General features: G+C 44.3%; 1 protein-coding gene across 1 annotated transcript in view; it reads left to right on the forward strand.

Moving 5' to 3' along the window:
* Window positions 1–12,238, forward strand: part of LOC144774096 (extracellular calcium-sensing receptor-like) — a 94,443-nt gene extending 82,205 nt beyond the window's left edge. The window contains exon 6 of the mRNA XM_078659121.1: window positions 11,316–12,238. Within this exon, the coding sequence (XP_078515247.1) occupies window positions 11,316–12,238 (923 nt within the window). The remainder of the gene's footprint in view (window positions 1–11,315) is intronic.
* The last annotated feature ends 2,102 nt before the right edge of the window (window positions 12,239–14,340 follow it).

Below are 14,340 nucleotides of genomic sequence, written 5' to 3' on the forward strand. Positions count from 1 at the left end.
CCACTGCAGGCCAATCCCCCAAGCAGCACTTCAGCTTGGGAATAGTCTCTCCTCAGTTTCTTCAAGTTCCTTCTCCTCAGCAGAGGTTTCGTCTTGTCAGTTCCAGGAGTGATCTATTTTCATGGGAGCAGGGTCCCAATACTTATAACCCAAAATCCTTTGTTCTCTGAGGGGAGAGGGGCATGTGCCGAGTCCAAACCATTTCCTGAGCACTCTGTTTACCAGACTGCTCCTTTCCTTTCACAGTGCAGGGCAGGAACATCAGACGCCCCACAGGAGGTGGAGCCAGCCTTGTGGAAGGCAAGTACAGTCCTGGAGCACTCTATTGACAGAAAAATGAAACCATTTTTAACAGAGACGGATCTAAAACTAGCAGTACAATCACTGGTTATCTCAAGGATTGAATATGGATGTACAATGCTAGCAGGGCTACCAAAAATCTCTACAGCGCCATTAAAAGCATGCCTCAATGCAGCGGCAAGACTTATAACAGGAACGAGGAAATTTGACCATATCTCCCCTCATCTGAAAGCTTTAAACTGGCTACCTTACGAAGCGAGAATACAGCTAAAAATGGCATGTATCACACACAAAGCGATTCATTACAACACACCGAAATACCTCGCCCAGAAAATAGAAATCTCAGGAGGAAACAGACCTGCCAGGAGTGCCAAAGATCTGTTACTGAGACCACCTATCTTCAGGAAGAAAAAAACCTATGAGAGGACGTTCTCAGGAGTGGCTCCCAGAATCTGGAACTCTCTTCCACCGAGCCTCAGAAAAATCACAAACATTACAACATTTAAGAGGGAAACTAAGATCTTTCTTATGAATAAGTTCCTTCTGTAGGCAAGACTATCCACCATCTAAGACTTGGCACTGTGATGTTCATTGTTAGATAAAAACTAGGGAAATATATAGAAATACTCCAACGTTATGATGACAATGATGCCAACCCTGGGTCTGGAGGAGATAGTGACCTGATGTAAAGTCACTAAAATCACTCATATTATGGAAAGAGCCAATCTATCTATATATATTAATCAGTCACTAACAAATCGCACAGTATTGTATATTCATGTTGAAACAAGTATCGATCCTTATGTATCCCCATATGGAAATTTTCTTGACCGATTTCCTAACAGTCATATTGTATATTTATATGTTGTGTTTTATAATCTGCCCCTTTTGTTGTTAAGCGCTCTGATACCCAAGGGTCATGTTCGCGCTATAGAAAACTGTTCAATAAATAAATAAATTCCTTCTCTTCTTTCAGTGTGCAGGGCAGAGACATCAGACACACCACAGGGGGTGGAGCCAGCATTTTGGAGGGAAGGCCCAGCACTATTCAGGTCCCAGGTGCAACTCCTCCCTCCCATCTAGATGCTGATCTCTCTATTCACCACCGGTGGCCCCAGCCTGTCTCCTGGAATCCTCCAGCCCTGTCACACACACAAAGCCAGACAAGGAATACACTACCTAGCAGAGGCAGGCAGAAATGGTTAGGCAAGCAAATATCTACTTTCTAAAAGTGGTATTTGCAAACACAGAATATTAAAAAACCCTTTTCTAAAATATGTATTTTATTATTCTGAGTCAAGGCATACTAAACTCGAATTTCTACCATGTTCTCTGAGTCTGTTAGGATTATAGAATGTAACAATTCTAACAGACCATTCTGGCCTATGAAGAACAGTTAGCCTTGCAATAGTGAAAAGCGAAAATGGCTGTAATTCACTATTAGGACATGCCACACACATCAGGGCTTGTCCTACCTTATACTTACAATGCACCCTGCCCTTGGGCCTACCATAGGGGTGACTGATATGAAGAAAAGGGAAGGTTTAGGGACTGGCAAGTGGGTGCACTTGCCCAGTCAGCATGACAGTACCAGACTGCACGCAGGTTCTACAATGGCAGACCGTAGACACATTTTACAAGGCTGCTTCTGTGGGTGGCACAACCAGTGCTGCAAGATCACTAGCAGCATTTGGATTACACGCCCTGGGCACACTCAGTGCACTGTACTAGGGTCTGACAAGTAAACCAAACATTACAGTAGGGAGCACTTGCACTGTGGCACTGGACAGCAGTGGCACAGTGCCCAAAGCATCTAACACCAGAAAAACACATGAGGCAACAGCGAAAAATGGAAGGGAGACCCACGCCAATGGCGCCAGGTCTAACACGTGTCCCCTCCAGCTGAAAGGTGGGGAGAACTACCCTACCTCCTGGGAGTTCTCATCATTAAGGCGGAAAGAATCTGGACAGACCATCAGCGTTAGTGTGTTCTGTACCAGGGCGGTGTTCCACCGTAAAGTCCATACCCTGTAGGGAAATGGACCACCTCAACAGTTTTGGATTCTCACCCCTCATCTGCATCAACCATCTGAGGGGCCTGTGGTCTGTCTGAACCTGGAAGTGAGTCCAAAACAGGGATGGTCTCAGCTTCTTCACTGCCCAGATCACAGCAAATGCCTCACGCTCAATAGCACTCCACCTCTGTTCCAGGTGGAAGTAACCTCCTGCTGATGAAGGCTACAGGTTGATCTAGGCCCTCCTCATTCATCTGTGACAGAACAGCCCCCACACCATGCTCTGAAGCATCTGTTTGAACGATAAACTCTTTGGAGAAGTTGGGTGCCAGGAGCACGGGTGCCATGCACATGGTTGCTTTCAGGGCCTCAAAAGCTTTCTGACAGGTGTCAGTCCAAATCACTTTCTGGGGCTGCTCCTTGGAAGTCAGCTCTTTCAAGGGTGAAACCATATTGCCATACCCCTTAACAAACCTCCTGTAGTACTCTGTGAGTCCTATAAAGACTCTCACCTCTGTCTGGGTTTTGGGGGGCTCCCAAGCCAGGATGGTTTCAATTTTGGGTTGTAGGGGTGCCACCTGGCCGCTCCCAACTTGGTGTCCTTAGTACACCACAGAACAATGCCCGATCTGGCACTTACTCACCTTGATCGTGAGGCCTGCTCTCCGCAGCGCCAACAACACTTCCCAGAGGTGGCACAGATGTTCCTCCCAAGTGACACTGAACACTGCGATGTCATCCAGGTAGGCAGCACTGAATTCCTCCAGTCCAACCAACACCTGGTTGACCAACCTCTGAAAGGTGGCAGGGGCATTCTTCATCCCAAAGGGCATAACACGGAACTGGAAATGCCCATCTGGTGTGGAGAATGCTGACCTCTCCTTTGCCCCATCAGTCAAGGCGATCTGCCAATACCCAGACGTCAAGTCAAACGTGGTGAGGTACCGTGCAGCCCCTAACCGATCAATGAGCTCATCAGCTCTGGGGATGGGGTGCACGTCGGTCTTCGTGACCGAATTGAGCCCTCGGTAGTCCACAGAGAACCGGAGTTCGGGTGTGGCACCCGGCGCTGCAGCCTTCGGGACCAAGACCACTGGGCTGGCCCAAGGACTGCTGTAGGACTCAATCACCCCTAGTGCAAGCATCTTTGAGACCTCCTCTTTGATGCAAGCCCTCATCCTGTCAGTTACCCTGTAAGACGTGTGCTTCATAGGTAAGCTGTCTCCTGTATCCACATCATGGACACACCAATCTGTGATACTAGGAACCAGGGAGAACAGATCAGAAAACTGCCCCAGCAACTGGGGGCAGTCATTCTGTTGCTCAGGGGTCAGGGTGGAAGAGAGTTTAACACCATCCACTGACCCATCTTGCTCTGTGGCCGACTGGAGGTCAGGAAGAGGCTCAATCTCGTCCTCAATTCCAGCATCTGCCGCCAAGAGCATGCCCACTTCAGACCTCTCTAATTGGGGCTTAATGCGGTTGACATGCAGGACCGTCAATGGGTTCCTGGGAGACCGCAAGTCCACCAAGCAGGTAACTGGACTCTTGCGCTCCACAACCTCAAATGGTCCGGTCCACTTATCCTGGAGCGCACAGGGCTCCACTGGGGCCATGACCCACACTTTCTGACCAGGTTGAAGCTCCACCAGAGTGGCATTCTGGGCCGTACCACCGCTTCATCTCCTCCTGGCTGGCTTCCAGATTCGCCTCAGCGAGTTGTCTGAAACGCCTAGCCTGGTTCCTGAAGGCCAGCATGTAGCTATATACACCCTAGGGAGGGTTCCTGGGAGATTGCTCCCAGGCTTCCTTGACCAGACTCAGAGGTCCTCTGACCGGGTGTCCATAGAGGAGCTCAAAGGGACTGAACCCTGGAGACTTCTGTGGCACCTACCGGTATGCAAACATCAGGCATGGTAAGAGGACCTCCCATTTACGCCTCATGGGTTCCTCAAGACCCATAATCATGCCCTTCAGGGTCCGGTTGAAACTTTCAACCAACCTATTTCCTTGGGGGTGGTAAGGAGTGGTGAACTTATAAGTTGCCCCATACGCCTGCCACAGGGACATCATATACTTAGAAATGAAGTTGGTATCCCAGTCAGACACCACCTCTCAAGGGAATCCTACTCGTGAGAAAATTCCCATCAGTGCTCGTCCCACCACGGGGGCCGTCACTGTACTCAGAGTTATGGCTTCCGGGTATCGGGTGGCATGGTCCACCAAGACCAGGGTGAACCGGTTGCCCATGACTGTCATGAGGTCCAGTGGCTCCACAATGTCAATCCCCACTCGCACAAAGGGGTACCGACCACAGGGAATGGCTGGAGAGGAGCCTCCTGCTTCCTCCCACTATTTCCACTTGCCTGGCAAGTCTGACAGGTCCTGCAATGAGTGTCTGAACTCTTGCACATTAGGGGCCAATGAAGTGGGTGACAAGCCTCTCAAAGGTCTTGTCTTGCCCCAAATGTCCTGCCAATGGCACATCATAAGCCAGCTCCAGTAGGAAGGCTCTGAAGCGCTGGGGTACCACCAGCATACGGGCTGACCCAGGTTCAGCAACCTTAGGCTCGCTATATAGGAGACCTTTCTCCCAGTAGATCTAATGTGACCCTGACTGATCACCTGCTGCCTGGTTTGCAGCCTGTTGCCGCAATCCCCATACTCGCTCCCATCAAAAGCAAGAATACAATTCAAAGCAACAGGAATCATCCACAAACCTCTGCATGAAACCAACCTCAATGCTTGAAGAAATTGAAAAAAATATTTTGGGGTAAAATGAGGAGTAAAGACATATTTCCAATGAAATTAAAACAAGGCAAACATTACTGGGCCGCAAATAAATCCTTTTCTGTAGGTCACCTACCTTCTAGAGCATTCTAGCAGCACACTTAAGAAGCACAACAGATCTGTTTTCCTTTAGGAAAAGCTCAACACGTACTTGTTATGACTCTATCTAAACTAAACCAGTGCTCAACAAGAGTGAACAATCTAATCTGATTCTCTACTACTCAATCTCCTCCTAAAGTGTTTCCTCTTTCCTTTACTTCTATTCCTATGGACGATTCCGTACATGCTCCTCCCCCTTGCATGCTTACCCTACTCTAGCATCCAACTTGCTCTTCCTGTGATCCTTATCTCTGATCCATGATTGTCCAAAGAATGTCCATCTTTTAATATTGAAATTTTCGAAGTGTAATAATTGTTCTTCTCCCAACCAGTTGTTTAACTTCACGTTCTTTGTAAAATAATTTCTTTCGATAATATTCTGATGTAAAGCATGCTGTTACCTTCTGAATCTGCTGTGTTATATGAAGTTGTAAATAAATAAAAATAAATATGAAAAAATCCAGAAACAATCCAGAATGTCGGGTTAGTGTGTACTGTAGGAGAATATGGTATGGAAAAATACAACATACAACCCTATTGGTCCCACAGCATGTGTGTTCCACAGTTCTTGACTACTCCCTTTAGCTCATCACAGCTAGGAAAGTCATTGCCTTCAAGAAGCTAATCGGATCTTGAAGTGGACCACCAGCCACCCCTTCTGATGCTGTGCCACCCTCACAATTTCAGTTCCCTTGTATACGCAGACAGTAACACAGCGGTGGAGGGGCAGAACCCACCTTCCTTCTGCAAGAGACCTGAAGCTAAGGTCGGTGTCGTTGCCATACGTCAGCAATGGGAACCGAACGCGCTCTGTAGGCGTCATTGTACCTCCCGAGAACTGACGGAAGCGTTTCTGTAGCTGCCGTACTAATCACAGAAAGGTATGTTGGGTGTGTGGCTCTGACGCTAGCACATAGATTATAAATTACTATTAAAGGTTATACCTTAACAAATCGACCTTTAAAGTACTAATGATTAGGAAATGGGAGTAAATCACAGATTGATGTGATTCATTTAACTAAGACCCATGCCCTCCAGAGTTATGTAAATAATAGACTAGCACATAGATTATATCCCACTATTAAAGGTTACACCTTAACAAATCAACCCTTAAAGTACTAATGACTATGAAATGGGCGTAAATCACAGACTCATGTGATTCATTTAACTAAGACCCACGCCCTCTAGAGTTATGTAAATATTAGTTAGCCATTCTGCTACCCACTAATTATCATACCGTCATCCTATATATATGTATTTCACCACACAATATGGCAATCAATTTGCGAATTGACAGCAATTAATATATGATTGATTTCTTACCGTAGAAATCAACATCAGCAGCAAATACCACTTAATGCACTCGCTGATTAGGACCCAACCATCCGGCTAAGGAATCATCATAAACCAAGCCTGCCAACAAAAAGGACAACCATTGCGCACCCTTGAATGGCCCTAGTGCACGCGCTCATTAGGGGTAAGTGACCTAGGATCTATGGCCTGCTAGACTATATCAGCGTATCCTTGCTGTTTTTTCTTTTCCTTTTTGTCTCACCCTTTTACCTAACATAAACTATATGATTTTTCTTGTTCTACAGAACCCGACTGGGTTTCCCTGTGAGTATTTTAAATGCACCTGCACACGGTTTTTCATGCACATCACCAATAATCCAGCAATTCCAAAATCAGGTACTTCCTAGGCATTCATCCCTAAATAATAGTTCCACTTACCTTAATTGACCATATTTTCTAAAACACAACTCTCTATTTCCCCAGATGTCCCCAACATTATAATTCCTGAAGAGACCCTACATCCATGTTAGGGTCGAAACGCCGTCGACAATTGAAAAGCGAAACATTGAAATGTGCACTCTATCATCATTTAGATGCTATGTAATTTGAAAAAAGAGAGTGTTCGCTTTTTGTGAACAACAAAGTTTAATTGAAACCAACAGATGATATAAGAATGCTAGCGGATGCAGGTCAGGCAGTGATTTTGGTACTGCTTGACCTGTCCGCTGCGTTCGATACCATATCTCACCAAATTTTGGTAGACAGACTTCGTCTCACAGGGGTTCAGCACTCGGCTCTGAATTGGATACAGGACTTTCTTACTGACAGGACCCGAATAGTAAATCTAGGACCCTTTCAATCCAAATTCAGCAATGTAACAAAAGGTGTGCCACAAGGTTTCTGTCTCAGTCCATCTCTATTTAATGTTTATGTTGCCCCATTAGCTGCTCTGCTTAGGAAGGTCGGATTCTCTCCGATCTCCTACGCAGATGATATGCAGCTGATCTTCTCTTATAATAAATTTACCCCTGATGTTCAGAAAGTGTTCTCCGAAGGTATGAATACCATCACCCTTTGGATGAAGAGAAATTTCTTCCAATTAAACACAGGGAAAACGGAGATCATGCTGTTCAAAGATGCCATCTCCAGATGGTCTCCTGGACGGTGGCCAGAAGAACTGGGGGCAGTTCCGACCCCAAGGACTGAGGTTAAAAATCTAGGAGTATTTGTTAATAGAGACCTCAATTTGGAGGGTCATATTGCAGCAGTTAAACGCTCTTGCTTTTATGCGTTGAGCCTCCTTCGGAAGATATTTCATTTCTTACCTATGAGCACACGCAAAACGCTAATTCATGCTCTAGTCCTAAGTCGTTTAGACTACAGCAACGCTTTGCTGATATCTGCCAAGGATTCCGATTTACAAAGTCTGCAGGTAGTGCACAATACTGCTGCCCGTCTGGTGACTGGTGCCCCGTATCGAAGTCCATCCCTTCCTCTCTTGCATAATCTGCATTGGCTCCCAATTCGCAAGAGAATTCAGTTCAAAGTTTGCTGCCTGGTATTTAAAGGCCTTAATTCTATGGGCCCAACATATCTGTCAGAAAAACTAGTCAAATACCTTCCTGGACGCTCGCTACGCTCTGAAAGCAAAAGCCTACTCACCGTTCCTCGCATTAAGCAGACCAGATTAGGAGGCAAATCTTTTTCTTACTTGGCCCCCAGATTGTGGAATTCTCTTCCTTTAGAGCTGCGTGAGGAAGCTAATTATCTGTCTTTAAGAAAAAAACTTAAGACCCAGCTTTTCTAATCCTCTCTCCCCTGTGACACGTATTTGGATCCTAAGCGCGTAGATATCCCATTTGGGGTGAGTCAGGCGCTCTACAAATGTAATAAATAAAAATAAAAATAAACCTAGCACATATTGTTTCACAAATGCTATTCATATGTTTTGGTTCATAAATTCACTTGGGACACACTGCACAAACTGTAAATATTTTCTACTATGTCATGTAAGATTATCTCACTGCAAATTTAATTTTCAATATAATTACTGAAGAACTCAATCCGTGTGTCTGAGTCCTTTTCTGTCTGACATCTCACCTTAATCCCTGTTTTTTATATATGCGATTTTTCGCCTTTCCTTGAATGAGCTATTAAGTATCTTTCCCACAGGAGCCGCTGTTTTTTCTTATAATCACTGAAATATAGCTCTAATACATTTTCTTCTTATACACATGAAAATTGTTCTAGTGTGATATAAAATTATTAAGTTGGGTGCTCCCCTACTCATTCAATTAGTTCTTCAATGAATTAAATATTAAATTATGTTCACTCTAAATGCAACTGTGTAACTGGTATTGGAGTTTTGCACCCAGAGTCTGGGCCATATTAACTTTCTGCCCAAATTATGTTATAAAATTCATTAATGGTGGCATTGGGGTACAGCTATTTCTTAGTGGTAACCTTTACTTCTCCTGGAAACAATAAATAATGTTCAATTTCCTGATTGATGGCCTATTGTTCAATGCAGATTGATCTCCAAGAGAAAGGGGACAGGTTCTGAAAATGTGAACACGTTACTAGTAAGTAAAGGATGTGTGTGACTTTGTATTAAAGGTGCATAGTTAGAGAATTGATTATTCAGAAACTCTACACTATCTTTGATGTGCCATTTGCATCTTACTCCAGGCACAAAGCATTGACTTTCACTTTCTCTACATGTGATTTTTATTGGTTAGCTTTTTAATATATACTTCTTGCCATTGACACTCCTTAGTAGGTCTGTTATGAATAAATCAAAACATGTTTTTTTAAATAAAGATGTTTTCTAAACCTCCTGCAACTGCTAGAGGGCATGTTCTGATTACAATAATAAACATTGGATTTTTAGATGGCCACCATTGTAGCGGTAATTTTCATTCTGTCTCATTATGTGCCCTCATTTTATGCTCATTGCTCTGTTATGTTCTGTTATGTTAGCTGGTTTTATAGTGCACAACAGATACCCAAAACAAGGCTTCCTGGCGCAATGGGAGATAGTAGTCTAGTATGTAAAATGAACTGGAACATTTTCTTAAAAGATAAAGTTTTAATTGTTTCCTAAAGCTTGATAAACCATTGTTGTACCTCAGGTGTTCAGACAGGGAATTCCATAGTTTGGCAGCGAGGTGTCCAAATAAGCGACCTCCTCCTCTTGCCTGCTGATTTTGGGCACTGCCACCAAGTAGAGATTGTTAGGTCTCAAAGCTCTTGTGGCTTTTTAATGATTTAATACGATATTGTAGGGCATGTGATCTGGCTGAATATTTTGACTGGTGTGTAATGCATAAGACCTTAAATTCTATCCAATTTATTATAGGCAGCAAATACAATTGCCGAAGAGCTTGGTGAGCTGAATCTATCTTGGGCATGCCCAGAAAAGCTTGTGCTGCTACATTATTTTGTATCATCTGCAGTTTCCCTGTAAGCTGTAACATATGCTGGGCTACCCAGATACACCGAGTTTCCATAGTCAAGGCGTGACACGATTGGGTGTCACCTATGTGTCTTTCTAAGTGATATTAGCATGCCAAAGCGGTTGCCAACCACCTTCTTGGCTTGTACGACCATGTTCAACTCCTCATCCAGGATGATCCCCAAGTTCTTCACCTCAGGTTTATGGGTAGGGAATTCACCCAGATAAGGGAACTATGCAAGTTGTTCCCAGAGAGACAGATTATTACCTACCTCCATCACTTCTGGTTTGTCCCCATTCAGCTTGAGACACTTTGAGTCATCCAGATGGCCACTTCTCCTAAAAATTGCTTTAGTGTCTGGTGACATAGAGACAACAATTTGAGTGTTGTTGGCATAGGCTGCCATGGTAAAACCATGGGCACAGGTGATATCTGCTAGTGGTTTAACATAAATGTTAAGCAGTGTAGAGCTCAGCACAGATATATGCAGCACCCTACAATCCCACTTCACAGATATGAAAGCTACTGTCAGATAAAAAAGCAGTCAACAATTTTAGTGCCTTTCATGTGATTTCTATTGTATCCAGAGTGTCTCTTAGACGTAAATGGGAAACAGTGTTGAATGCTTAGCCTAAATCTGATATATTTCAGGAACAAGCATTATTGATTTAGCATATGTAGATTAGACATATAAAGCACAAAGGGCCTCATTTATGAAAATTGCCGGATCGCTGCGTGAAAACAGCGATGCGTCACTTTTCATTGCGCCCTCCTTACGACACCAATGATGTGTCATATTTACAGTATGATGCATCATTGCGCACGGAGTTACAGATACGTCAGTATTTCCGACGTATCTGTATTGCGCAAAAGTGACGCATTGCTGGAGTGTGTCACAAAAGTGACGCAACTCCAGCAATGTGTACTTTCACATGGGCAAGTCCCATGTTGTTAGTGCCTGCGTCAGTCGTACGCCTGCCATGAAGCTGGCGTAAGACTTTGACGCAATAGCGGGTAAGAAATGGCGCAGTGAAATCTTATAGATTGCGTCAAAAACCCCCCTTGCATACATTATACCTGGCGCAGGTAAAATGTAGCGCAGGGGTTTACAAAGTGACGCAACTTTGTAAATATGACGCAACAAGGCGCATTTTTTATGCCACTGGTGCGTCACAAAAAGTGATGCACCGGTGGCGTAAAAGTGACGCACAGCCTCATAAATGAGGCCCAAAGTCTGTAGTACACAAATGTGCTCCAAATCAGTATGTACAGTAAGTGAATATTGTGTGGTAGCGTTTATGGAGAACCATCGAACAACATTTTCTGATGACATTAAGTAATTTATCAATCTCTGTTTTTCCAGATGCACTCAAATGCTTTAAATGCCCTGCAGTCCAATGGTCCAATGAGAGACATGATCAATGTATAAGGAAAATGATTGAGTTCCTGTCCTATGAAGAGCCTCTTGGACTTACACTTGCCATAGCTTCCGGAGTAGTTGCCCTGCTGGCTGCCTGTATTTTGTACATGTTCGTCAAGTACAGCGAAACTCCCATCGTCAAAGCCAGCAACCGTGGGCTCAGTTACTGTCTACTCTTCAGCCTGATACTCTGCTTCCTCTGCTCCTTAATATTCATCGGTCATCCTGAAAAGCTCTCCTGTATGCTTCGGCAGATTGTCTTTGGGATCATTTTTTCTATCAGTGTCTCTTTGGTTCTGGCTAAAACTGTCATTGTTGTTACTGCCTTCAAGGCAGCAAACCCTAACAGCCTTGCAAGGCAGTGGTTGGGGTCTAAAACACCGAGTTGCATTGTTTTCTTCTGCTCTCTTGTACAAGTTATTATCTGTGTTTTCTGGTTACTGCAGGCTCCTCCATTTCCAGAATGGAACTTGAAGTCTTATAATGAGAAGATAACCATTGGGTGTAATGAGGGAGACACCATCTTCTTCTACTGCATGCTGGGATACATGGGCCTCCTGGCCACAGTTAGCTTAATAGTGGCCTTTCTCGCAAGGAATCTGCCTGGAAGATTCAATGAGGCCAAGCTGATCACCTTCAGTATGCTGGTGTTTGTCAGTGTGTGGATCTCCTTCATCCCAGCATATATGAGCACACGGGGGAAATACACTGTTGCTGTGGAGGTGTTTGCCATCCTGTGCTCCAGCGCTGGACTGCTGGGGTGCATATTCTTTCCAAAGTGTTACATCATTGTTATTAAACCTGGCAGGAACAATCGACAACATATCATTGGAAAAAAGTATTCTAGTAATAAAATCAATGAATGAGAACAACTATGGTAATGTTCTGTTGTTCTTAATGTGTAAGGGAGGCTAATATTCAAGTCATGGGTAAAAGAAAAAAAGGATAAAAGCAAATACTTTTTCATCTCAAAGATGACAGGCAGCTCAGTATATTAACCACCCAATAGGATAATGGTCCTACTCACAAATCACCTACAGAGAGTGATCGGCATTTATGTTTCGACTCTCAAAGTTGCTTTCTTTTGCTGCCCATGGGATCGCTAATAGTAAAATGAAGTAGATGAGTTCTCAATTTACTCTATTAGTAGGAATGCATATTGTGGTCCATGATTTTGAGAGGAAGTGTGTGAGATAAATACTGTGATGATTAGAAGGTTAATTTTTTTTTAATGTTATGATCTTGTGAGACTCTTTTGTGATCGTGAAAAGTAGAAAGGAGTTGGTGATGTTTAAATATACTCAGCTATAATCACTTGTTACTGTATGAATGAGACCAAGATGGTGTTTATCAGAGTGTACTATTAATGCTCATTAGCTTGAGAAGAGTTGTAAGTGTAGCTAAGGCTCATCCAAACACCATACTATGCACACCCATCCTCTGAGATAGAGATCGAAAAGGAGAGTCCAGTCCATCCACACACCCTACTATACACACCTGTCTTCTAAGATAAAGGACTGAAAGGAGAGCCCAATCTCCCCCACACCCTACTATGCACACCTATTATAACAGAGAGAAGTCTCAGCAGATAGGCTAGTCCATCCACACACCCTACTACACACACCTGTCATCTAAGATAGTTGTCTGAAAGGAGAGTCCAGTCTCCCCCACACCCTACTACGCACACCCAATATTACAGAGATAGGTCTAAGAAGAGAGGCCAGACACTCCACAGATGCACATTTGCCATCTGAGTGAGAGATGTGAAAGCAAAGGGCAGTCCTTCCCCAACTGTACTATGAACATCTGTCATGTGAGAGAGACGTCTGAAAAGAGAGGCCACTCCCTCTCAATACCCTACCACACACACAGATTATTAGAGAGAGAGAGCTCTCACCTGAGATACAAGTCCCTCCATACACCCTACAACACACACTTGTCATCTGAGAGCGTGATCTAAAAGGAGAGGACAGTCCCTCCACAGAGCCAACTACACCCACTCATCATCTAAGAGAGTGGTCTAAAAGGAGAGGTCAGTCCCTCCTCAAACCCTACTATGCACACTCATCATTTGAGAGAAGTCTCAAAGGAAAGACCAGTCCCTCCCCATGCCCTACTATACACACCTATCTTACAGAGAGGTTTGTCCCTCTATACACCCCACTATGCACACCTGTCATCTGATAGATGTCTAAAAGGAGAGGGCACTCGCTCCCCACACCCTACCGTGCAAATCTGTCCTCTGAGAGAGAGGTAAGAAAGGAGAGGTCAGTCTCTCCACAGACCCTACTACGCACACCCATCATTATAGAGAGAGGTCTGAGCAGAGAGACCAGTTCCACCACACACCCTACTATGCACACCCCTCATCTGAGAGACAGGACTGAAAGGAGAGCCCAGTATCTACCCACACCCTACTACTCCACACCTAGAATTACAGGGAGAGGTCTCAACAGAGAGACCCATCTTTCCACATACCCTACTACATACACCCATCATCTATCTGAGAGAGCTCTAAAAGGAGAAGGCCCTCCCTCCCCATTATGCCCATCTCTTATCTGAGAGAGAGGTCTGAAAGGTGAGGCCAGTCCCTCCATAGACCCTACTATGCACACCTGCAATCTGAGAAAAAAGTCCGAAAGGGGAGGCAAGTCCCCTTCCACACCCTAATAGGCACACCCACCATTAAATGGAGAGGTCTCAGCAGAGAGGCCAGACCCTCTTCACACCCACTACCTACTCCAGACATTGAGAGAATAATGTCATGTCAAAAAATGATTGCTGGTGACATGTTTCAGAGATATAATAACTGAGGAAAATACACAATTTCTGTTGAATATTTATCTGTTTAATACTTGCACACATTTTATAAAGATTTTGCAAACTGTGATATGTGACGTCATAAGTAGTGCATTGTGAGAGCGTAGGTTATAGTTAGCTCAGATAACTATAACTGCTGAATTTCTAT

Source organism: Lissotriton helveticus, chromosome 8 (genome assembly GCF_964261635.1).
Source record: "Lissotriton helveticus chromosome 8, aLisHel1.1, whole genome shotgun sequence".
Taxonomy (NCBI): domain Eukaryota; kingdom Metazoa; phylum Chordata; class Amphibia; order Caudata; family Salamandridae; genus Lissotriton; species Lissotriton helveticus.